Source organism: Podarcis pityusensis (genome assembly GCF_964106645.2).
Source record: "Podarcis pityusensis genome assembly, chromosome: 7".
NCBI lineage: Eukaryota > Metazoa > Chordata > Lepidosauria > Squamata > Lacertidae > Podarcis > Podarcis pityusensis.
The window spans coordinates 61384863-61410480 of NC_138031.1; the positions used below are offsets into that span (position 1 = coordinate 61384863).

General features: G+C 42.5%; 1 protein-coding gene across 2 annotated transcripts in view; it reads left to right on the top strand.

Moving 5' to 3' along the window:
* JARID2 (jumonji and AT-rich interaction domain containing 2) overlaps positions 1-25618 on the top strand; it is a 188483-nt gene that overhangs the window by 138091 nt on the left and 24774 nt on the right. For both annotated transcript variants that reach the window (XM_081015274.1, XM_081015273.1), the window contains exons 5-7: positions 4319-4495; positions 11265-11494; positions 23497-24526. In XM_081015274.1, coding sequence (XP_080871400.1) covers positions 4319-4495; positions 11265-11494; positions 23497-24526 — 1437 coding nt within the window. The remainder of the gene's footprint in view (positions 1-4318; positions 4496-11264; positions 11495-23496; positions 24527-25618) is intronic.

The following is a 25618-nucleotide window of genomic DNA, read 5'->3' on the forward strand; positions in this document are numbered from 1 at the left end:
GTACGCGGGGGGGGGGGGGGGAGGAAAGCTGACCCCACACTACATAATCCTAATTCTCTCCCCCACCCCACCCCAAATGGGCAATATTTGAAGTTCAAAAATGCCTCAAAATTTCCCATATTCAAAAGGAACGAGATGTGCATTTAACAGCACAAAGCAGTCTCTTCCTCTCAATAGTAATAAATCTTGACACCTTTCAGCTACTCGAATCTTCAGATAGGCAGCCTGCCTATAGTTATTTGATTCAGGATTTGCTTTTGATGATTTTCGCCACAATAAATCATCAGCCTTTGGTAGGTAGCAGAGAATAACTGGTATTCAAACAAGACTCAAACTTTAATCTGCATTAAAATACTGTGTAGTAATAATTGGCTAATTATGTAGTTAAAAAGGATTATTGATTGACACTAAGCCTTTGATAGCTCTAAATTTCAAACCTCTTGAATCAAGAATTCAGTCCTGGGACATATGTAATAATAAGAGTACCTCTGTGCATAGTCAGAGTGACCTCTTCAACTATTTATTTTAAATTTAGTTTTAGTAATTGCAGCCAGTTTCTGTTCTTCTGGGAGTTGGACACCGTTTATTTAATTAATGAATATATAGAGTTGTTTAACATACAGAACTAATTGAATTCATTAATTTTTGTATTTGCATCAGCAGATTTATTTGTTTAAATTGTAGACCGCCCTTTATCCAAAGATCTCAGGGCGGTTCACAGCATAAAAATACAAAATAAAAACACAAAATGCACAATAAGAATAAGACACCCATAAACCACCCACCCCTCCCACAAACACACTCAAAAGGACATGGAATGTTAATCAGCCAAAGGCCTGGTTGAAGAGGAATATTTTTTCCTAGTTCCGAAAGATGTCTAATGGGGCGAGTGTTTAAAAGTTTGGTCGCTATCTGGTAGGCTAACCCCAGGCAAATGGCACACTGTATAATGGGGTCATTAGGAATAAATTTCTAGCAGGAATTCATTTATTGACCTGTGCATGTTTTTGACTTCATCCATCTGCTTTTTATGTACTGATCTTTCCACGCTCCACCTTCTCAATCATTGCTCTCCCCACTCTGGCCTCATCTGATAGTGTCCCCATTTTCATCTCTAAATTGCTTGAGGGTGGAAAGTGTACTGATTTGTGGGTGCTGCAAGGTTTGTGCTCATGTGCAGTTTTTCTGCAATCATATCACCAGTATATTTACAAGCAATGCAGGAACCAAGTGTGTGAGACTTTAAGCATTTAGTCCACATTGGCTAGGAACACTTTTATTATGAATAGAGATTATTCACACACACACACACACACACACACACACACACACACACACACCTTTCTTCTAAATTTGTTTGCACAGTCACAATAGTTCTGGAATTCAGAAATGAAAGAAAAATTGGCTCTGAGTGTTCCCAGATTATTTTTCAGTTAAATAGATCAAGGTGCTTTGATCTTATCCAGACTAAATGTCTCTTCCCACCCTGCTTCACCTGATGATGATGATAATTTCAAACTTGTTTAAAGTTTTAATTTTACTTTCTTCCTGATAATGCCATTCACTCCCTTGTCCCCTCTGTGAAGAGGGGTCAGGGGTCAGGAATTGGGTCTTTTAGTGCAAGATTCTTGCTACTCAATTACTCCACCCCCATCTCCAACAAAGAATAAACAATGTCTTGAGTTTCCCCCCAATTTCTGTCCCATAGGATAAACAATTGCCCCATGCTCCACTGCTTTCACTAGAGCTTTAAAGGACGGGGGGGGGGGGGAGGTAAGAAAATTGGGCTGTATGTCACAGCCATAATACCAGGCTGTTCATGGTCCACTAGTGATGGAGGGCACATGCGTTGAAGGGCAGTCTGTCTTTCTGCTCCTCACCTTGCATGCAGACTTTTAAATTGACCCAACCACTTACTTCTCCTGTTTATTGAGGCACCAGCAAACTCTGCCCTATGTGATTACTTCTCAGAGAGTAACAGTGTATGTACAGTCGTTCTTTTCCCTTGGAGGCTACAGACCAGATTCTCACTTACACTACGGGTCCTTTGCATCATGCTGGCAAGTATAAAACCAGCCTTTAAATAGATCACATTCTATTTACACTGAGGCCTTGGTGCCAACGTAAATGTGAGTCAGGCCTTATATCCTGAGTGCTGAGGTGCAGGCAATGCAGCTTATGCAGGATTTTCCACCTATATATGTACTCATGAAATGGAGCCTCCTGTCAAAAGGCACTGGGGGGGTGGGGGTGAGGGGACCCTAATTCTTCAGAAATGTAGCATTTGGCATACCATGTGTTTACTCAGCCAGGCTTAAGACCCACATACCTTGACCTGACTTCATCCCTAAATCACTGTGACGGCTTAAATTGTTTTAGTGTTTTTCAAGTGCACAGCTGGGCTGTGTTTAATTGCAAGGAGAAAGAGAGTATCAGAAAAGGGGAAAGGAGAGAACCACATGATTTGCAGAGAAGAATCCAGTTTTTCCAGAAACCCACAGCCCAAATTACACAGAACGCTCTTGGGCTGAAATGGTTTCTGTGGAGGTTTAATGTCCCAGTTTGATTTCTGTGCAGATGAAAACATTTAGTTTTCACTTCAGTAAATAGTGCAGACACTCTGCCAGGTAATCCTGGAAAGCAGTGAAATGCTGCTTTTGGCAAAACAGATGCTGCCTGTACTGTTGATGGGCTTGAGGCAGTTTTCTTTTTTAAATAACAACCTATATCAAGCCGAGAGGAAACAAAATTATTCTGGAGGCCCTGAAATGTTGTGGTATTTGTGATTTTCTGTTAAAGTTGCCAGTAACAGCATCACTTCTTAACATACCTGCTTACATTTCCCCTTTTGTTTTATATTTACCTGCCTTCCCAGTCAGCCTGATAAAGAATTCTGTTTGACTTGAAAGCTTGCCCAAAGCTCTTTCATTACATAGTTCAGTCGAATGTGCAGCGACCTACTTAATGTGCTGTCTCTGCCATGCTGAGTGTTGAGCTGTTGCATTTGATTTGTCTCTGTTGTCTGAATAACTCTGTGGGTAATTGTTTAGACCAGAGTTGGGGGAACCTGTATGTTCTTGAACTCTTTACTCAGCTGCCCCAGCCAACATTTAAATTGTTTAATCTACTCTTGGATAACTTTTAATGGTGGTTACCAATTTCCACAACACGTTGGAATTTGTATTATGACACCCCTCCCCCCCACCTCTCCTGTAAGCTATCTTGTGAATGTGTTCCAGATTGAGAAGCAGGGTTAAAAAAAAACCTATATGTCAACTATAATTAAATTGAAATCCACAAAGATAAAAGAGCACCCCTCATAATTTGGTTCACAGAAGCCAAGAGCTGTCATATCTAACTACAATTGTACTTTGGAAGTTGAACGGAATCTGTTCCATAAGTCCATTCAACCTCCAAAACTTTCTGAAACCAAAGCATGGCTTCTGATTGGCTGCAGAAAGCTCCTGCATCCAATCGGAAGCCACAGGTGCCCCATCAGACGTTTGGCTTCCAAAAATAGTTTGCAAACCGGAACAGTCACTACCGGGTTTGCGGTGTTCTGGAGCCAAAACGTTCGAGAACTAAGCTGTTCGAAAACCAAGGTACTATTGTGTTATTAATGGAGTAGCCTGCAATCACCTGGGTCTTTAATGTTGCTGTTTTAATCCTGCATTTATGAAAAATTTAAGGAAGCAAGTTCTAAGCTAGAGACTTTCTCAGAGAAAAAACATGTTCTCTCCCCATAGATGATATTGGGGTCAAGCCTAGGTGTGATGGGGCAGTCATTCAGTTATCTGTCCTGTTCCCATATAAAGCACTGTGTCGTTAAGGGTTAAGAAGGGAGCACACAGAATGTGGGCTGGTTGTGTGAAAGAGAGCCTGCCACTCTCACATGTAATTTGGCTTTTAGCTGCATTTGTGGGCAGGCACCATTATCCACAAACAGAAAGGGCTAAGCTGCCAAAGTGCTGCTTAAAATGGGTTTAGCAAACACACCCAGTGGTTTATGTGAGCAAACTATTACCAGTGCTACATGAGAAAAGAGATTCCCAAACCAAATAGGCATCTTTAATAGGTAATTGGCACCAGTTAAAAGAGCGGAAGCTGTAAATTTCCCCTGCTGAATGTTGTGTGCCGTGCTGCTATTTATGAAAGAGGTGGGAAGAGACGGGGAAAGTGGCACCTAAACCCCCAATGTGCTCATCAGCTGTCACCCACCCACCACAAGTCCTAACTGATTGCTCATAGCCCATGTTTTAACTGAGGTTAGTAGTTGTGTGCAATCAGATGATATTTAATGCATTTGTCTTGGTATCAGGTTCTCCTGCCCTGCCCAGCAACATGGTATATTTTGGAAGCTCTCAGGATGAGGAGGAAGAGGAAGAAGAAGATGAAGAAGCAGAGGACACGAAGGTGACCACAAACAATGCTTCGTCTTCATGCCAGTCGACCCCCAGGAAAGGGAAAACACAGAAGCACGTTTCAAATGGGCATGGTAGGTCCTAAAATATAGAACTTCATTTGACAGTGATGAGTCAGGCTATGTGTGCTTAGAGTTAAAGATGGCATCTGAGGGCTGAACTGAGGTCTCCTTCAGTCACTTTGTGCTTGTGCAAATAGTATGAAGATTAAATGTTAGCATCTTGCATTGTATTCCCACCCCACCCCCTCTTATCTCTTGGGGAATGGAGCAAATATCAAGCTGTTTAAACGCTCATGGAGATGACTGGCATGCAGATACGATTTATTTAGAGCCAGTGTGGTGTGCTGGACTAGGACGTGGGAGACCAGGGTCCAGATCCCTCCTTGGGCCAGCTACTATTTTTCAGACTAGCTTAACCCTCAGGGTTGTTGTCAGGATAAAATAAAGATGGGTATCGCCTTGTTCCACTTGGAGAAGTGGTGGAATTATAAATGCAATTAATAAATGATATTTTCTTAAGAGTATTGAAGTTAATCAGCATGATGATCAAGTTAGACCTATTGATTCCATTGTGTTTACTCTGAGTAAAACTTAGCTGAGTTACTACCTAATGAATTTAGTTTCATAGGAAGCTGCTGTATGTCAGATCGTGAACCCATCTAGTTCAGTATTGTCAACTCTGACTGGCAACTCCAACTGCAGTATTTCAGACAGGGGTCTCTCACATCTGGAGTTGTGAGGCATTGCAGTGGTGGCCCTTTGGAAGAAACGCTGGTGCTGTGTGGCTGAGCTTTGCCCCTTCCCCATAGGCCCCCAAATCCTTTGCCTAATTCTGTTGGCTTCAGCCCACACTTAATGTTTTCTCTACGTGTCCTCTTTCCTTTCTTTTCTGTTAAAAACAAAACCCACAGTGTGAAGCCAGGGGCAGCAAGACGTGTGTCCTGTAAACAGCATTATTTTTCCTCTCTCTTATTTGGGATCCTGTTTTCCTAGTTGCTAGGTTAATACATTAGCACTGTCACTAATGCGGCATTTTTGTTCCTGTAGGATCACATCAATTACTTTCTTGCAAATCAGCAGAGCTGCCTGAGTCACAATGTATTTTCTTCACACGGCCTTCATGTCATATCCAGATAAATTGATCAGCGCCTTGTCAGTAGAGCCTGAAAAATGTATTCAGCACTGAGTAGCTTGAAGCCCTAAGCTCTGATAGCCAGGATGAAAAAATACCTGGGCTCCCATACCCCCACCAAAGTCATACATATTCTATTGACATTGGCAGCACCTTCACAGTAAATCAGTTCTACTTTCTTTCCCTGGGACTCAATGATAAATTCTCTTGCCATTCACGCCCTCTTCTCCCTTTGCTGTGTCCTGTAGGGGATGCCTGGTCAGCGTCTCTTGGCAGAGGGAAACGTTTCTTTATTTGCAGCTCCTTTTGCATGGAGGCAAACACTGACCATGGTTCAGCTTTCTCTGACTGAAGTAAATGAAAGTAGCAGGTGAAAGCTATACCTCTTCCCAGTTCCATTCTGCAAAGGAGGGTGGGGTTCACCCTGCCCTTGTGAAGAACTGCTGACAATAACCACTCTTTTCATATATCCAAATGCTTCCCTCAGTTAACTGAGACCATAACAGGAGATCTGCCTTGCCCTATCTTGTAACAGGATATTTCCAGTTGGAAGGAAGAGGACAGTTGCATCCATGACCTGCCTTTTATTAAAATAGTATTATTTTAACATTACATGTTAATATTTAATATTTGAATACTTGAAGAATAGTTGTTTACACTATATCCATGCGACGGTCATCTCCAGGCTTGACTACTGTAATTCGCTCTACGCGGGGCTGCCCTTGAAGCTGTCCCAGAAACTCCAGCGGGTACAGAATGCTGCAGCGAGGCTCCTCACGGGGTCTCTGCCATGGGAGCATATTCACCCAGTGCTTTTCAAGCTGCACTGGCTTCCGGTGGAGTACAGGGTCAGATTTAATGTGCTGCTTTTGACCTTTAAAGCCCTTCACGGCCTAGGACCCTCGTACCTACGGGACCGCCTCTCCTGGTATGCCCCACGGAGAGCCTCAAGGTCCATAAATAACAACACCCTAGTGGTCCCAGGCCCTAAGGAAGTTAGATTGGCTTCAACCAGAGCCAGGGCCTTTTCAACTCTGGCTCCGGCCTGGTGGAACGCTCTGCCTCACGAGACCAGGGCCCTGCAGGATCTGATTTCTTTCCGCAGGGCCTGTAAAACAGAGTTGTTCCACCTGGCCTTTGGCTTAGAGCCAATTTGATTCCCTCCCTCCCTCTCTTTTTTCTTTTCCTTCTCCTCCTGCGATGAGGCTACATTTTAATATTTAAATGTTCCATTATTTTAATGTTGTATTTTATTTTTGTTTTTAAGTTGTAATCATTCATCTTGTTTTTATTATTGCTTGTAAGCCGCTCTGAGCCCGGCCTTGGCTGGGGAGGGCGGGGTATAAATAAAAAATTATTATTATTATCATCTATCTATCTATACTCATAGACATACATACATTTATGCTTAAATGCCTCTTCCTTTCTCTCTCCTTTTTTTTTATCTGAGAGCTTTGGCTCTGACTCATTTCATTTCAGGTTCAAGCCTGATTTTGACACTGAAACAGGTTTGATCCCTGCCAGGAGATGTGGGACGTGTGTACACAATTCAGTTTTCTTTTATTTCTTAGCAGTGTTTAATACCATTGACTATGTTTAGCCTAGTGGACCATCTCAGTTGGATGGGTGTACAGGGCACAGTTACATGGTCCCACTCTTACCTGTAGTATTGGTTCCAGAAGTTGGCATTGATGGGGCTCTACTTGACACCATGGCATATAAAGCCACTGAGGGGTGGGATCATTCAATGAATTGGAGTGAAGTGTTATCTCAGTGCTGATGATACTCAGCTGTCATAGACTGGCTAGAGGCAGAGGAGTGGTGGGAGGCACCAGCTGGGGAGCCCCCAAAGGAAGAAGGCTCAGAGCCAGGGGATTGGTGATGGGACAGTCAGAGGGAGAAGACTGGGAGAAGGAGATGTCAGGAGCTGAAGACATAGCAGGGTTTAATGAGCAAGAAGAGTCTGTGGCAGAGTGCAGTCCAGAACCGGAGGCTGGAGAGAAGTGGAGCCAACAGGCAGAGATGAGGCAGGCTGCTGAAGAAGCCAGCGGGCCTCCCCCTCCTGCTGCAACCAGCTCCCTCTCCCCTGGTCTCCAAGAACCCAAAGAGGTATGAAGAGGGCAGAGCAAAAACAGGCAAGATGACGGAGCCTTTCATTGCTTAGGAAGGAACCAGTAATGGAGTAGCCTTAGGGAATTGTGGGAACTGGGAAGGCGAGGACCTTCAGTCCCCACAACTGCCTCATAGGGGCAAGATCTACCAAGAAGAATTGCTGTGCTCTCTAGGCCTGGCCTCCTGAGCTGTCTTGTTTCTTTGACTAAAGAGTTAATTTCACTGACGCCGTGTGAGTTATTGCTGGCCTGCTCCTGGCACCTGCTCCTGACACCAGCTCTTGATTCTCTCTGCCATTTTAGTCAGATGAAACTGTGCAGATGCTGAACTGGTGCCTGGCCTGGATGAGTGCCAGTGAACTGAAGCTGGATCTTGGCAAGGCACAGGCACTGTGGGTAGATGGTTCCTGGATTCCTGTAATTAGTATTTAACCTGTTCTGTGCACAGTTGCACTCCCTGTAAAAGAGCAGGTTTGCCGCTTAGGAATGCTCCTAGCTCCAGCTTTGTCATTAGAAGCCCAAGGGTTCTTTGAGGCATTAGCGTTGGCTGGTTTGCCAGTTGTGACCATTGCTGCACAAGGTATTCTTGGCCATGGTGATTCATGCTCTTGTAACCTCCCAGTTGGACTACTGTGATGTGTTCTATGTGGGGCTGCCCTTGAAGGCATCATAGAAGTTTCAGCTAATGTAGAAAATGGCTGCCAGAATTTTAACTGGGATATCCATACTACACTAGTCATATTATACTAATCAAGAACTACAACGGTTGCCTATTTATCTCAAGACCCAATTTAAGGTGCTGATACCCATATATTGGAAGGAGCACCCCTTCCTTTACTAGCCTACCTCTGTTTTGAGATCTGCTGCTGAAGCTCTACCCTAACTGCCTATTTAATTGGAAGTGCTGGAAATAACAATAAAGGAGACGGCAGGCACCTTGGTTATGCAATCCCCTCCCTTTAAGAATTGGGCCTGGCACAGACAGACATTACAACTTTTTCAGTGCCAGGTAAAGACACTTCAGTTTTACCCATTTATTTTTACTTGTGTGATGCCCTAGACTTCTATAAGTTTTTAGCTGCAGCTTCAATCTTGTGTTTTTATTGCATATTTTACTGTTTGTGATAAATATAACAGTGCTTTTTGTTCACTGCTCTGGAATCTGTTGATTGTAAAAAAGCACTTTAATTAAATAAATAAAACCAAGAAATGTGCATAACATTCACTGCAGTTGACATCTGGCTAAAAGAAAAGGGAGGGAAATAGTTAACCACCGTATTATTGTTGCATGATTATTGCTCAACCGAAAGTGCACTGTTTGGGAGCCTGGGAGCAGTACTGATCTATATTGCAACATGAATAAGACCCAAATGCAGGGTGTGATAATTTTCGTGGTTAAACTGTTTTCTGAGATAATGCTGTGGTTACCATGTTGGGAAAGTGGTGGGGCAGGTTTGTTTTTTAAAACATAATTCCCATGTGACATTGCCTTGTAGTATTTGACTAGCTCATTAGTTGGCCTAGGCCAGGGTAATGACAGTGTTGAAGTGTTTTCATTTGTTTTTAATCTTTAGAGCTCAGAAGCTGCAAGGCGTACACAGTGAGCCTGAAATGTTAATTGTTTGTTTTTGGCCTTGTTTTTTAATATTTAGAAATTCCAAACACAAACATTAGAATACATTTTCCAGTTGTTGTTTTTTCTAGAAAAAGAGGTGCCGGAACTCACCATGGACTCCTCCCTCGTTCTCTTATAATTGCAATGGCACCCACCTGAGAGTTCTGGCAAGTTCCGGCTGAAAAAAAGCCCTGCATTTTTCCATTCCATAATCATTCAAAGCATTTTTGATATCTTACTTCCTGCATACCTTTCCGCAAAAAGATACTGTTGTGGAATGAGCATGTACTTACTGTGTGACATCTTTGTAGAAACTATTGCTGCTACTCAAAACTTTGTTCCTTGTCATTGCATCATGTCGAGTAGGAAACGGTTGGCAGGCTTCTGGCAAGTGCCACTAGCTTTGTGTCCTCATGAGTGCGCCATGAAACCATTGGCGTTCCACCTCCCTCCATGCCCAGCTCTGTTTTAACAGTGTGGACTGGAAAAGGATAGTCAGTTGTGTTTGTGGTGATTTGGCAAATCTTCTTCTCTTTTCCTCCTCTTATCAGTGTGAAATGCTTTGATATTTCATGTTCTCCTATAGCTGTAGAGCTAAAGTCCCTGATGAGTGTTTGTGTCCACAGACCAGAAGTGGCGTCACTAAAAGCATGAGAGTTATACTCTTGCCCTTGTGCCCCCTGTGATTCTGCTGTCCTTTGGACATTAAGCAATCTGTTGTTTGAGAAAAGGTTTCTCTTGGTGTCTGTCACACACTTGAAAGTGCCCCATAAATGCTAGACATTATAACCACTACCACCATTATCAACATTATCTCAGAGAAAGGAAAGTGGCCTGTGGGTTGAGGTGGCTTGACCAGTAACCGACCCTTGAGTATGTATGCTATTTGCTTCTTGGTAGTGATGGTCCACCCATTGGTCCTGTGAGGCTGTTCGGGCCAAGCTTTGTGACATCAGGTATGGGGCAAGTAGGGACACAACGGGGCCAAATAGAGGGTTGCGCCTGCAAAGCCCTGCCCATAGTACCCTGCAAAATTTAAAAATTCCTTCCAGTAGCACCTTAGAGACCAACTAAGTTTGTTATTGGTATGAGCTTTCATGTGCATGCACACTTCTTTCACATGAAAGCTCATACCAATAACAAACTTAGTTGGTCTCTAAGGTGCTACTGGAAGGAATTTTTAAATTTTGTTTCAACTATGGCAGACCAACATGGCTACCTACCTGTAACATAGTACCCTGCCTTAGTCTTCTGTACATCGAGGGCTGCAGAGAACAGTAAACAGATCTTTGAAGCTGATTGTTGGGATTTCAAAGCACCACATGGGATGAAAATGGGCCACCTGATACCACTGCCCACCTGTCAAACTTGGTGCACAGACGGATGGGGAGAGAAGGGTTTGGTGCCCACCAGTCAGATCCTGTTCCCCAGTTTGTGGGATTGTGCGTTGTCAGAGGTAGCCAATATGATGCCCTCCAGATGTTGGGCACCAGCTCCCAACATCTCTGGCCATTGACCATGTTGGCTAAGGCTACTGTTATGGATAGAATGCTAACTTTGCTACTCTCCTGAAGCTCCCTCACACCATTCCTCCTGGTGTTAGGGCAGCATTAGACCATGCATGTCGCAGCTGCAAAGTTTATTTTTCTTGTGCCAGAGCAGTGCAGGGGCTATGCAACTGCGCAGTGTCTATCCGCAAGCGGAATGGACTTCCACTCTCATAATGATACTTCCACTTCTCCTCCTCTCCCCTCCAGCCCCCCAGATTTGCTCTGAAGGATTGGGGGACAATCCAGAGCAGATATGACATTGGGAAAGAGAGGAAGAAGTTCTGTTACAACTTTGGATATCACCCAAAAGTATCAGCTTGTCACTGCTGCTGCTTTTGTACTGTTTTCAAAAGGAGTCTGAACTGGAATCTGTGCTTGTCTTGTTCTTTTCCACTGCTTTTTCTGCTCACAAATGTTTCTTCTCCCTTCACAGTCTTCAACGGATCCAGCAAATCAACGAAAGAGAGAGAACATGTTCAGAAACACAGAGTCAAAGACACAACGCCAGGAAAGGATAGAAATGGCGAACACAGGACTGAGAGTCGCAAAGACCAGGCTGCTGCTAACCACCATTCTTCAACAAACATGGGCTTTTCCACAAAAGGGCTCAGTGCTAACAACCACCACACCCTTCATCGATCGGCTCAGGATTTAAGGAAACAGGTAGTGTGTGGTGCACCAGTTGGGACAAAACTGTCCAAATTTATCTTGAGATGTTTTGAGGTATATTTAATGCTAGTTCTACTTAGGTCGCCTGTTATGTTGTTGTATTGTAAGGAGACACACACTTTATTACCGTGCCTTAGTTGCATGAGGGTTCTTCTTATACAGTTTTAAAACATCTGTCTGATTGGTTGTAAGAACGAATTCACATGACCGTGTTATTCTGTGCGACCAGGATAGCCCAGTCTTGGAAACTTTAGTTCCATATAGGTTTCCTTGAGGATAGGGTCTTTTAAAAAACCTATTTATTTAACAAATAAAAGAGAGAAAAGAATTCTTAAAACAACAACAGTACATTACATGGCACATGATACTTACAGAAGATTCCCTTCCTACCCCAAATACATTATAAGCAAAACCTGTTTCTGGGAGGCAAGCTTAGCCATGATTAACATATCACACCCCCAGTTGACAGCAGAAGATTGAATGGCTACAGTTAATAAACACATCCTCAGTTTATTTCAAATTTACCGAAGAGGTTCTGTAGGAAAACTGCTGTGTCTGCGCTAAATTTCAGCACCTCAGAGTTTAGAGGCCCTTGTCTATACAATGTCCCCCCTGCCTTTTGTTGTGCTCTCAATATCTATTTCTCTCTCTCTCTTTATGGTAATGATTCTTAGATATAGTGCCAGAAATCTCTAGTACCTCCATGAACCAACAGAGCCTAAAGCAAGGCTTTGTTTGGCTGATGTTTATTCAGCTGGAGAAGGCTTGGAAAGACCTGAATGCTTTTGGCTGTTTGCCTATTGGCACTCCTTGAGGTAACTTCCCTATCCATATTTAGCAGTTAGGTCAGGAACCCCCAAGCCATGATTTGCCAATATGTGCCTGCCTGGTTTAGATCTTTGTAAATGTAAACCAGTAGACACCCCCTTGAGATTTGCATGCAGAACCAGAAGGGCTAACACAGGTGAGATTGACTTATAGATCAGGTTCAGATGATCTCTCTCAGCACTAAACATGGTTTATGAAGCCAGAAGTGAGTGTTGAGACTGAGTGGCCCTGCTTTGCTTTGCCTCTCCTTAGGCATCAGTTTCAGTGCTCTGCTACTGACTTGCATTAAGCCAAGAGTTTCCTGTTATGTCTAAACTAGAGAACTGTGGCTTAATGTTAAGTTAACAAACCTGGATAATAAACCAGGGTCAGGTTTTGGCTTTTTACCCTGGTTAATTAAGAGTTATTAAGCTCCCCAGTTTGGACATTACAGGAAACCTCTGGCTTAATACAGGCCTGTGAATGAGGTGGTGGAGCTAGCATGAAAGTTGAGGGGGGTGGGAAGAGGTGCTGGACAAAATGGTTGGCCCCTGTACTCATGGTTTAAGAAGCTAGGAAAGACCTACCAAACCTGACCATAGTAGTCATATCACCATTTATTCCATTTGCTTCCTAAAATTTATATACCGTTTGATTGTAGAAAAAAACAGCTCAGCTTTCCCTGTGTTCATTTGAACAAGTAGACTGAGCAGAATATGAAGATGGGGGTTCTTCGCCATCCCAGAATGAGACAGCATTAGCAATATGATCAGAAATACCTTATAGACACACACATGTTTTCTGGATGATCCACAAAAGCACAGGAGATGTGACTCGACACAGGTATTTGTATGCTGTTAAAAACAGCAACAGGAATAGGGCCAGCATTGCAGTGCAAACCGGGGTGGAAGCTTAAGAAAAAAAACAGGAAAATGATTCCAGTACTTCTTCCCTCCACGTGCCCCCTCAGTTTCCTGCAGATAATCTTGCAAGCCACCTGTGTGTGTGAAAAGGTTTTGATGGCACTCCTAAAGGTGTACTTTCCCCCCTTAGTCTTCTCATACAATTGGGGTACTTTCCCCCCTAGTCTTCTCATACAATTGTATCTCTCTGAGATAGCAACATCAGCACATGCTAAACATAAACAGAACACTCACAAGCATAATACTGTAATGAAATAGTGGGGCAGACAGATAATTAAAAACCCTTTCCCAGGCCAGACAAATTTGGTTATTGTTGCTATATTAAAGGGATGAAATATCTTCTGCAATTTCCCCAAGTCAGTCCTAGAATTAGCCTCCTTGGTCACTATTATTATATGAGTCTATAGATAAATTTACTGTAGGGGTGAACTCCTGTAATGAAAATCCTGTTTTCCCAATATAAAGTAGAAATAGGCATATAGAAAGATTTACAACTCAGCATTAGATCACAGCATTATATTTTATGTTCTTAGGATGAATGTCAAATTATTAGTTGTGCCCGAAAGGAAGAAATTTGTTGCCCGAGTCTTCGCTCCATCCCCCTTTCTACTTTTCTATAATGTCTTTTCTGTTTAGTAGATCTACACATTTCCCTCTGCTGTGTGTGCTCTGCTCTTTCCCTGCTTTTTCTGCTTTGCTCTCTAGCTCCTTTCTCAGTTACTTGAAAGGAGAGGAAACCTAACTCAAGGAGGCCCTCTATTGATTATGCAAGAGAAGGTCATACAATTGATGCAAGATTATGAGCTGGCCCCTTATATTAAGGGTTCTTGTCTTTCTTTCTTTTTTAAAAAAAAGGTTTAAGAGAACGCTTAGCTTTTTCATTCAAGTGTGAGAGTTGTGTGAAGACAGAATGTGTTCCACTTGTCTGGTTGGAGAAAACAAAAAAGATCAGTTGTGTGTGTGTGTGTGTGTGTGTGCTCATGTGCTTCTGATTAGTTTAGACTGTGTAACAAGTGATAAAGCCTAATGATTGATCACTGTTACTTCTTCTTAAAATTAAATTGACTTCTTTCTTGTGTGATCAGTGTAAGCACTGCCTCGCGATGGAACTCTGGGACTAGAACCTCTATGGTGATCCTCCGCAGCCAGCAGTGCAGACATTTAATAGGCTGACTCACAAAGGTTGTGTGTTTTTGGTTAATGGGGGGAGACATGTCAACAGTAGAAAGGTAAGAAACTGCATACCGCAATTTCTTTTGCTCTCTTCTGCACCTGGGACCCAGAAGGCTCTTTCTTCTAAGGCAATTTTATGCAAAATAAAGACCATGTTAACTGTGTGAAATCTAGAAACTAGACTAATATTTTTCTTCCCTATTATTGATATGCAATGGACTTCATTTTTGGAGAGACAGTAAAGTATCTGAAAAAAATTTCCATAGTAAGCAGATGGGGAAAATCACCAGCTGCTAAGTTGGTCCCACTATTGTCTCCTTCTAACGTCACCACTTGGTTGAGGGGAACGTTCTGTTTGGAAGCAGAGATGGAAAATTGAGAATGCACAATGTGCTCTCAGATACTGATGTAGAATCACAGAATTGTAGAGTTGGAAGGGACCATGATGGTCCTCTGCAATGAATATATCTTTTTGCCCAACATGGGGCTCAAACCCACAACCCTGAGATTAAGAGTCTCGTTCTCTAGCAACTGAGCTATCCCACAGTCTTCCTATATGCTGTTTTAGAAGCTTGAAAAGTGTGTATTTGTAAAACATATGCACCCATGCAGTTTCTTAGCTGGCTCAGAAGGATCTCATTTGAGGTTTTATTGAAGTACTTTTCTGCACCTAAGTGGCCGTGATGGTTTGCCATTTCTAAAATTCTCTATGTAATATCAGAAGTTTCTGTCTTGGCAGTTTTTATTAGAGTTTACAGCTGGCAAAGAAATTAAGTGTGAGAGAATGTTTAGGTATGTGTTCATGTGTATGAGAGAGAGAGAGAGAGAGACAGCTTTCCAAGTGTCCAAACTACCGTATTTTTCGCCCTATAGGACGCACTTTTTCCCCTCCAAAAATGAAGGGGAAATGTGTGTGCGTCCTTTGGGCGAATGCAGGCTTTTGCTGAAGCCTGGAGAGCGAGAGGGGTTGGTGCGCACCGCCCCCTCTCGCTCTCCAGGCTTCAGGAAGCTATCCGCAAGCCTTGCAAGCCCGGCGGGAGTTCCTGCGGGCTCGCAAGGCTTGCGGGCAGCAGCCTGCAGCCCACAAGCTCGGGGAACAGCGGGGAGGCGGAGCGCCGCCATCTCGCTGTTCCCCGACCTGGTTTGTTTTTTTTTTTAAAACAATTTATTAAATTTTACAATAAAAATAGACATAGTAATCAATGTAACATCGGTCTTAACTTATTTTCACATTTTCTTTGGACTTCCTCACACCTCCCGCTCCCATTTTCATCGTTAAAACATTTTGTCAGCAATTTATCATCTTGTTTAAATTCTTATATCCCTTCTATATTTCATAATCATATAATTCTCAAAAGGAGCTAACTTTTCACAGTCTTACTTATTTTCTTAAAAAAGCTTCTAAATTTAGTGGTGCTCAGTTGTTTTAGTCTAGCATCTTATTTAGCATTCACTCAAATTACAATACTTTTGTAGATAGTTCTTAAATTTCTTCCAGTCCTCCTCAATCCTCTCTTCTCCCAGGTCACGGATTCTGCCGGTCATTTCAGCCAGTTCCATGTAGTCTATCAGTTGTATCTGCCATTCTTCCAGTGTGGGTAGATCTTGGGTTTTCCAATGTTTTGCGAGAAGTATCCTTGCTGCTGTTGTTGCGTACATAAAGAATGTCTGGTCCTTCTTTGCCACCCCTTGGCCGACAATACCCAAAAGGAAGGCCTCTGGTTTCTTAGTGAAGGTATATTTAAATACCTTTTTCAGTTCATTATAGATCATTTCCCAGAACGCCTTCACTTTAGGGCAAGTCCACCAGAGGTGGAAGAACGTTCCCTCGCACTCTTTGCATTTCCAACACTTATTATCAGACAGGTGGTAAATTTTAGCAAGTTTGACTGGGGTCATGTACCATCTATAAATCATTTTCATTACATTTTCTTTCAGGGCGTTACATGCAGTAAATTTCAGTCCCTTATTCCACAACCTCTCCCAGTCCTCAAACATGATATTATGCCCAATGTCCTGTGCCCACCTTATCATAGCCGATTTAACCGTTTCGTCTTGTGTATTCCATTTCAACAGCAAGTTGTACATCCTTGAAAGTACCTTAATCTTTGGTTCTAACAATTCTGTTTCTAATTTCGATTTCTCCACCTGGAACCCTAGTTTCTTATCATTTTTAAAAACTTCTTTAATCTGAGCGTAATGTAACCAATCTCGCACTTTGTCTTTCATTTTCTCCAAACTCTGCAGTTTCCAATTGTCTCCATCCTTTTCTAGTATTTCCCAATATTTTGGCCATTTAGCCTCCATATTGGGTCTTTTTCGGGCCTTGGCTTCCAAAGGTGAAAGCCACCTTGGTGTTTTATTTTCCAGCAAGTCTTTATATTTTGACCAGACATTAAACAATGATTTTCTGACAATATGGTTCTTAAAGGCCTTATTTGCTTTAACCTTGTCATACCATAAGTATGCATGCCATCCAAAGGTATTGTTAAACCCCTCCAAATCCAACACATCAGTGTCTTCAAGAAGTAGCCAGTCTTTTAGCCAGCAGAACGCTGCGGCTTCGTAATACAACTTTAAGTCTGGCAGGGCAAAGCCCCCTCTTTGTTTTGCATCGGTTAATATCTTAAACTTAATTCTGGGCTTTTTGCCCTGCCAGACAAACTTGGAAATGTCTCTCTGCCACTTCTGAAAGCACTCCGTTTTGTCCAAAACCTGAAGTGTTTGAAATAAAAACAACATCCTTGGCAATACATTCATCTTAATAGCAGCAATTCGGCCTAACAAAGAAAGTTTCAATTTTGTCCAACTATCTAGGTCTCTCTTAATTTCTGTCCAACATTTTTCATAATTGTCCTTAAATAGACCTAGATTTTTTGCTGTTATGTTTACCCCTAGGTATTTCACTTTTTTCACCACATTAAGTTCCATCTCATTCTGAAACCGTTCTGACTCTGTATTAGTCAAATTTTTCCCCAAAACCTTAGTTTTCTGTTTATTTAATTTAAATCCAGCCACCCGACCAAAGTCATTAATCAGTTGTAATACTCTTTTCGTACTGGGCTCTGGCTTCTGCAAAGTCAAAACCAGGTCATCTGCAAAAGCTTTTAATTTATATTGTTTCTGACCGACCTGAATTCCTTCCACCAACTGATCCCTTCTAATCATGTTCAATAGCACTTCCAGAACCGAAATAAATAACAAAGGGGAAATAGGGCAACCTTGTCGTGTCCCTTTTTCAATTTTAAACTCTTCCGTAACCACATTATTAACTATCAGTTTAGCTTTCTGTTCTGAATATATCGCCTCAATCCCATTTTCAAAACCCCGTCCCACTCCCATCTCTTTTAAATTTCCCATCATAAATTTCCAGGAGATATTGTCAAAGGCCTTCTCCGCATCTATAAAAATTAAAACTGCTTTTGTATTTATATCTGTTTGCAGAAGTTCCAAGATGTCAATAATGTTCCTTGTATTAGCAAACAGATGTCTTCCTGGGAGAAAGCCAGCCTGGTCCTTATGAATTACTTCATTTAAAACTTTTTTAAATCTATTTGCCAAAATGTCTGCAAATATTTTATAATCCACATTTAAGAGAGAGATGGGACGGTAGTTCTTAAGTTGTGTCTTTTCAGCTTCCGACTTTGGTATTAATGTGATAAATGCTTCCTTCCACGACTCCGGTGCCCTCCTCCCCTCCATAATTTCATTGCTGACCTCCATCAAAGGTTGTATCAAATAGTCTTTCAATGTCTTATAGTACTTGGAGGTCAGCCCATCTGGTCCTGGAGATTTGCCAAGTTGCATGTTCTGGATAGCTTGTTCGATCTCCTGTCGTGTTATTTTAGAATTCAGGATTGTCCTATTTTCTTGTGACAATTTAGATAATCCGTTTTTTGCCAAAAATTGTTTAATCTCAACATCATCTTGCGGCCCTTGGATGTATAATTTTTTGAAGTATCTCTGGAAACACTTTCTAATGTCCACCGGATTCTGGATGTTTTTTCCATCAACCTCCAAGTTTGTAACAGTGTTTAATCTTTGTCTTCTCTTCAACTGCCAAGCTAGCAGTTTTCCACATTTATTCGCCGACTCAAACGTTTTTTGTTTCATTAATTTAACCTTCCATTCAATTTCCTGATTTATCAACTTGGAATATTGTGTTTGATAAAGTTTAATTTCTCTCAGAGTTGGCTGTGACTTCGGATTCACTCTTAATTTCTTCTCTAATTCTTTTATTTTATCCAAGATCTTATCTTTTTTCTCATTATATGTTCTTTTCTTCACTGCATTCTGTTGTATCAAGAATCCCCTCATTACAGCTTTGCTTGCGTCCCAGATTATTCTTTTTTCCACCATATTATTCATGTTTATCTCAAAATAGTCCTTCAAAACTTTTTGGGCCTTCTTGGTAATTTCCTGATCTCTAAACAAATTGTCATTCATCTTCCATCTAAAGGATCCAGTTGGTAATAGTGTCATATCCATCTTTACTGCATTGTGGTCAGAGCAGGTCTTTGGGCAGATTTCCACTTTTCTCCCCCGACCTGGTTTGGATTCCCCGACCTGGTTTTTTTGGGGGGGGGGAATAAAGGGGGGGGATTCCTTTATTTCCCCCCCAAAAAACTAGGTGCGTCCTATGGGCCAGAGCACCCTATGGGACGAAAAATACGGTATTTATGGAGATTCTGTCACTATATAATCTTACCCTATCCAGAAGTCTTTTTTTTGAGGCTACAGCTGGGGTTTTTTGAGACTTCTACGCCTACTTTCATGTAAATCCCTTAGAGGTTTTAGATTATTAAGCAGCATATATATCCTTTTAAATTTTTAAAAACATATATTTTGCATTGGCTTCAGTCATAGGCCAGTTAAGACAGACACAAAATTTGTTTCAAAGGAACCAGTAAGCAGTCCTCCTGAGAGTTTTAATCCCTCCATTTCAAAAGCAAGATTTTTTTTTTAAGGGGGACCTATCTCCTTGTTCACAATTTAGAAAATTTAATTCCCTTTACTTCACAACTGGTTGCTTGCCTCCCTCCTTTTCACTGTTTTTCCAAAATCATGTGCAGTATGCTGCTTGCCTGCCTGCCTGCCTGCCTGCCTCCTTCCTGTCTTCTAATGTTGCTCTGACACAACCTTTCTCTGAGATTAAGCCCTTTGCTCTTTTCCTTCAAGGTGCTTACCAAGATCTTCGTTGCTGTTGTTGCTGCTGTTGCTTGATTCTCTGCTGAGTTCTGACCCTTCTCCCCTGACCTTGTTCTTCCCCTCTTGAACTGTCTGTCTGTTCTTGTAACCCCGTTAGATAAGAGCAGCATCACCTCTGACTCTAAATACGTGTCAAATGTTTGTCGGAGTGTGTTTTTAAAACATATGTTTCTGTGGTCATGTCACCAAAATGAAGAAATGGGAGAGGGAGCCTGAAACAATAGTATTTCATTAGGGGAAAAGTTATGTTCCCCAACTGCTGAAGCTCTGTGAGAAGCAAACTAACTGTGTTTATAAGGTTATTGGACCAAGCTGCCAGGGGGAGTGTTAAGAGGGAATTTTTATAGAAATTCTGTGTGTGCAGCCGTACGTGGGTGTGAGGATGTCTCTTTTTAGGAGCTGAGGCTGGTGAGTTTTTAAGTCTTCAGTTCTGGCAGTGGTTTATAAAATCATAGACTTGTACAGTTGAAAGGGACCAACCCCCTGCAATGCAGGAATATACAGCTGTCCCACACAGGGATTGAGCCTGCATCCTTAGCGTTATCAGCAACCCCCTGTAACCAGCTGAGCTATCCAGGCTAATGTTGATGTGGTGTAAAATATGCTTGAGTCACGGGAGCATTGGAAGCTGTCTTATACTTAGTCAGGTCATTGGTTTTCCCAGCCTTACTTGGAGAAATGCTGGGGAGTGAACCTGGGACCTTCTGCACTCAGAGCAGATGATCTGCCCCTGAGCCACAGTCATTCCGAAGCTATGGAATGTTCTGTGACGTCACATGACATCTTCCTATGCCGTCGTATCATGCACCCCACATTTAACATATGTGCCGAATACGGACTGTTCCTTATATTTTAGCAAAACCTGGCCACACTTTCACGAAAGATAGCTATGCTAAGGTTCCTGTTTAAACCATTTGCATCTCATAGGAGATAATGAAATCATGACTGTAGCACATCCAATGTAAAGGGCATGAATATTAGGTGCCTGTGTGGTATTAGGTGTAGTAAAGCTTACAGAGGGGGAAATGCAAAGCTGTTTATAAACAGGGGACCAAATACAGAATTGTAAAGCAGTGTTGATTTAAAATCTTTTTGATTAGCTGTGGCTTCCCCTTTCTTCTATAAATACAGTGGTACCCCCGGTTGCGAACAGGATCTGTTCCAGAGGTCCGGCCGCATCCCGAGGAATTCGCAACCGGAGTACCGCTTCTGCACATGTGCGCATGTCAAAACCCAGAAAAATACTTCCAGGTTTGACGCATTCACATCCCAGTTTACGTATCCAGAGGGATACGTAAGCGGAGGTATGACTGTAGTTAGTTTGCTTTAACTGTTGTACATTGTGTTCTAACAAGTATCCTATCACCTGACTCTTTGAAGCAAGCAAATTTGCTGTGTTTCAATCCCTTCTACATTCTAGGCCTTTGTGTCCTAATGTGCTGTTCCTCATTGGCTGGAAAGCAGAGTTTTATGCATTTACAGATGTCTGCTTCTTTCTAGGTAGCCCTTCTGAGTAGCTTTCCTTGCTGAGCAGCATCCTATTCCAAATAAACATAAGTGAAATATGTGATTAGGATTGCAAACCACTCCCTCAGAGACAGGGGTGTAGGAAGGGAGGTGGTGGGGGCGGTTCATCTGGGGTGCCATCCCGGGGGGGGGGGAGGTGACAAAAAAAACCAACCCTGGGCAGATTGCCACTGCAGCAATCACCGCCCACCCCCCAAGGCGGACCACCACCGCGCTGATCAACCCCCTGGGCGGACCGCTGCCACGCTGATCAGCCTGCCCCCTGGGCAGATCATCCCACCCCCATGGGCGGATCGCCCTGCCCCTGGGTGCCCGAGCAGCTATCTCTGCCACTGCTCAGAGGTTTTTGCATCCTCAGTAGCTGCATGGCAGGAAGAAATTTGGCAGATGTGGCTTCTCATTGCCCTAGAGGTGCTGTAGCTTCCACACAGCTTCCTGCCACTGAACCTTTTGGGAGGCACTGGGTTGCCTTTCTTAGAGCTGGCAATAGTAGGAAAGAGAAGCACAGTCTTTGGAGAATAAAGGTTCAGGTTTATGGTTCCTGGTGCCACTAAACAAGAAATAGTACATGAGGCTAAACATTGCACACGCTCGCTCACATTAATTCTTGCACACTCATTCAGCTTGGTACTCTATTGACCAAATAATAAGCACAGTTGGAAAGATGTGTTGCATGGTTGCTGTATAATGTTTATTACGCCACTGCATTTTTTGGGATATCGGTTTGCTGTCTCTTAACAAGTACTGGACTTCAGCAGTTATATAACACAAAGTTGAAACATGTAAACCTGGTTTTTCTCTCCCCATAATAAATCCATACATTTACAAATTCATAATTAATAAATTATACAGTTAAGAAATGTTTGGGGGAATTCAACAAATGATAAATTGCAACAAATTCCCATTGAAATCAATGAAACTTGTTAGCTGTGGGTCCTGTCATTTGCAACTAACTATTTCAGGAACTTGCTGTTAAATAAAAACAAAACTGCCTAGACATCAAACTTCTTGTGGGGGCGAATATAGAATCCGCACATAACTATTGAATTACACTGTGTACCTCCTGGCTATAATATAATTCTGGAAGTGGGATTCTTCAGAGCCATGCTAATCTCTTGGGTGCATATTGGATATAATTGTGTGCACACTTGTGAATCTTACTATTTTATGGCAGTAAAATAGTGAGAGATTCTGGTAATTTTCCATTATTAGTGGTTATTAAGTTTGCTTGTGTTCAAATAAGTTTAGAAGGCAAATGAGTAGACACCTTGGTAGATGGGAATTGGGTGGGGGAAGGGGGTTAATATTGGAAAAGGAGGATTGGTTGAAATGAGAAGCGAGGCGCATCAGTTCCCATTGGGTTACCCAGTGGGGCTGTGTGCATGTGGCTCAAATAGACATAGACTGGAATAATTCCAATATGGAATATGGAAACTTTTGCCTCAAAACAGACTTGAGAATTTGGATCCTTCCAGTTGTTGTATCGTTTGCTGCTGCCAGGCATCCTTACTTTTGCCCCTGCCATATTTTCAAGCTGTGCGTATTTCTGAACAGTGACAGTTTTAAGACCCCATCTGCGCTATACCTTGAAATCAGTATCATATAACTTTAAGCAGTTGCCCCCCCCCCCCAAGAATCCTGGGAACTGTAGCTGGGAATTGTCCTGAGACTCCTGTTCCATTCACAGAGCAACAATTCCCAGAGTTCCCTAGGAAGAGGGATGGACTGTTGAACCACACTGAGAATTGTCGTTCTGGTGAATAGAGGTCTCTTAACAATTCTCAGCGCTTTTAACAAACTGCAAGTGGCAATGATTTTTTGGAGGAAGCTCTGGCTGTTTAAAGTGGTACGACACTGCTTTAAATATATAGTGCAGATGGGGTCTTACGCATCAGCAAGCACGCACAATACATCTACAGAGCCAGAAAAGTTCAGAAATGGGAAGCAGTGACAGAAGTGAGGCATGGCAGCAGCAAGTCCAGGGCCCTGGGAGAGGGTGGCAGGCCCCTCCCAGAGTCAAACCACAGAACAAGCCATCATGCACAGCCTCATTATGAAGCAGAGACTGGGTATAGATGCACTCTCACTCAGAGTAGACAGCATCAGATGACTAAAGATACACCCACACTTCAAAGCCTTGTTTTATATTTCTGTCTTTATTTGCTTTAAAAAGAGACTGATTCTGCTCTCCACTGAGTGAAGTCCAATACATTGTATAATGTGACTTAATGTTGTTGAAAGGCTGCAAGGCGTATATTTCCTTCTCAGATCGGTTTTTAGAGGGCCTGAATTTTTACTAATTGGTTTCCCCCCTCCTGTTTTGTCTCTTCTTCCTCCTGATGGTCCTGGCATCCCTAGGTTTCAAAGGTCAATGGTGTCACTCGAATGTCATCTCCGAGTGCAAACACAGCCAGTGCCAAAAAGATGAGAGAAGTCAGACCTTCACCGTCCAAAACTGTGAAGTACACTGCAACAGTGACAAAAGGAACTGTCACATACACCAAAGCCAAGAAAGAACTGGTCAAGGAAACCAAACTAAATCACCACAAACCCAGTTCACCTGTCAACCATACAATCTCAGGGAAAACGGAAAGTAGCAATGCAAAAACCCGCAAACAGGTGCTATCTCTTGGAGTGGCCAAGCCCAACAATACCGCTGTTAACGGTGTCAAGGTCAATGGCAAGTTGAACCAAAAGACATGCACTAAGGAGGTAGGGAGGCAGTTGAGGGAGGGGCTGCGCAATTCAAAAAGGAGACTGGAAGAGGCAAACCACATAGACAAAACACAGTCGCCGACCAAGAAGCTAAAGGGGCCAGTCAGTGTGGCTGAAGCCCCAAGCAAAAAGGCGCCTGCGGAGAAGCCTTTGCTGAACGGCCACGTGAAGAAGCCTGGAAGTCAGGAAGTGCCACAGAAAAGTCTGGAAAGAAACAGGCCGAAGAGAGCTGCTGCTGGGAAGAACATGCCAGGGAAACAAGCACATAGCAAAACTGAAAATGCCTCCTGTGAAAATCATTCTACCTCTCAAACAGAGTCCTTGCACAAGCCACATGACTCAACGGGGAAGCACGAGAAGGTCAGCGTCAAGTCTGGGTGGGCCATGATGGAGGAGATCCCTATCTTCAAGCCTTCCCCAAAGGAGTTCCATGACCCGTTGATATACATCGAGTCGATCCGTGCTCAGGTTGAGAAGTATGGGATGTGCAGGGTGATCCCTCCTCCCGACTGGAGGCCTGAGTGCAAGCTGAATGAAGAAATGCGCTTTGTGACGCAAATACAACACATTCACAAGCTGAGCAGGCGCTGGGGGCCCAATGTGCAGCGGCTGGCCTGTATCAAGAAGCACCTCAAATCTCAGGGCATTACAATGGATGAGCTTCCACTCATAGGTGAGTCCTTTGTTCTGTTCTGTCTGTTCTTTTCCCAATTTATAGCAGGTCCCTATTTTGAGCATCAGTTCCTTCTCAGATTGACAGGCCTCCTGTGAAAACTGCAGGACACTAGGCTTCATTCATAGCTGATTCATAAGCCAGGTGCGGTGCAGGTGCATACTGAGCTGTTTCCCTGTTATGCTTCACTTAAACATGTTGATCCTTCTTTGCTGGCTATAGAGAAATGTTGTTTTATTTCTCCTAGAGCAAAAGAGGCATATCTGCTCATGTTTCAAGGCTACCTCATGCTATTGCCTAAAGAAAATGGTGTAGTCATGCTCATTGAAGTGTTCCCAGTCTTCATTACAGTAGGGTTTTCCTAGCAAGGTGTGTGTACCAGTGAGGCACAGCGGTGCAAACAAGTTAACAGTTTGGTTTAATAACTCGCTTCTCCTTAAACATTCCTCACACGCCACCCCAGTCAACTTTGATTAAGTGATTTCAGTTAGAATATCTAAATCACCAAAATTACAAATTTTCAACGATCTTCAGGCATTTAACAAATCTTGGATGATAAGCATTGAAGTGTAGTTTGTAGCAAAACAGCTAAACTTACTCAGCAGGTACCTCTGCTGTGTTTGATTATTTAATTGAATTGGTTTGCTTTCTGCCATCAGATAGGATGCACATGGTTGTATGTTTTTAAAAGTGGCATACTATTTGGTGAAACAACAATTCCCTTTAGGATACCCTTTATTCTTTGGAAAAAGGTCCCTTTTAATCTGCTCTTCCTAAGCAATTTTAAAATTTAATAAATTTGCTAGAGCTCCTTTTACAGTTGCAAGCTTTAATCAGTGTGATTGCGGAGGTCAGTTTTAATTGATGAGGTCAAATTTTAATTGCTAGGGCTGAGAGATGGCCACGGTTGTTTTATTTTTGAAGCTGATTTTCATTCTGGAAATTAAAAAGAAAATAGTGAAGATGGGTATTTTCTTCCAGGAATAAGAAATAGTGTTTTAAATTAACAGGCAAGTTGTAGTAAAAATAAATTGTAATTGGCAGCCTTTGACTTCAGTGGAATGTAAGCAGCCTAATGATAAGTAGGATTCC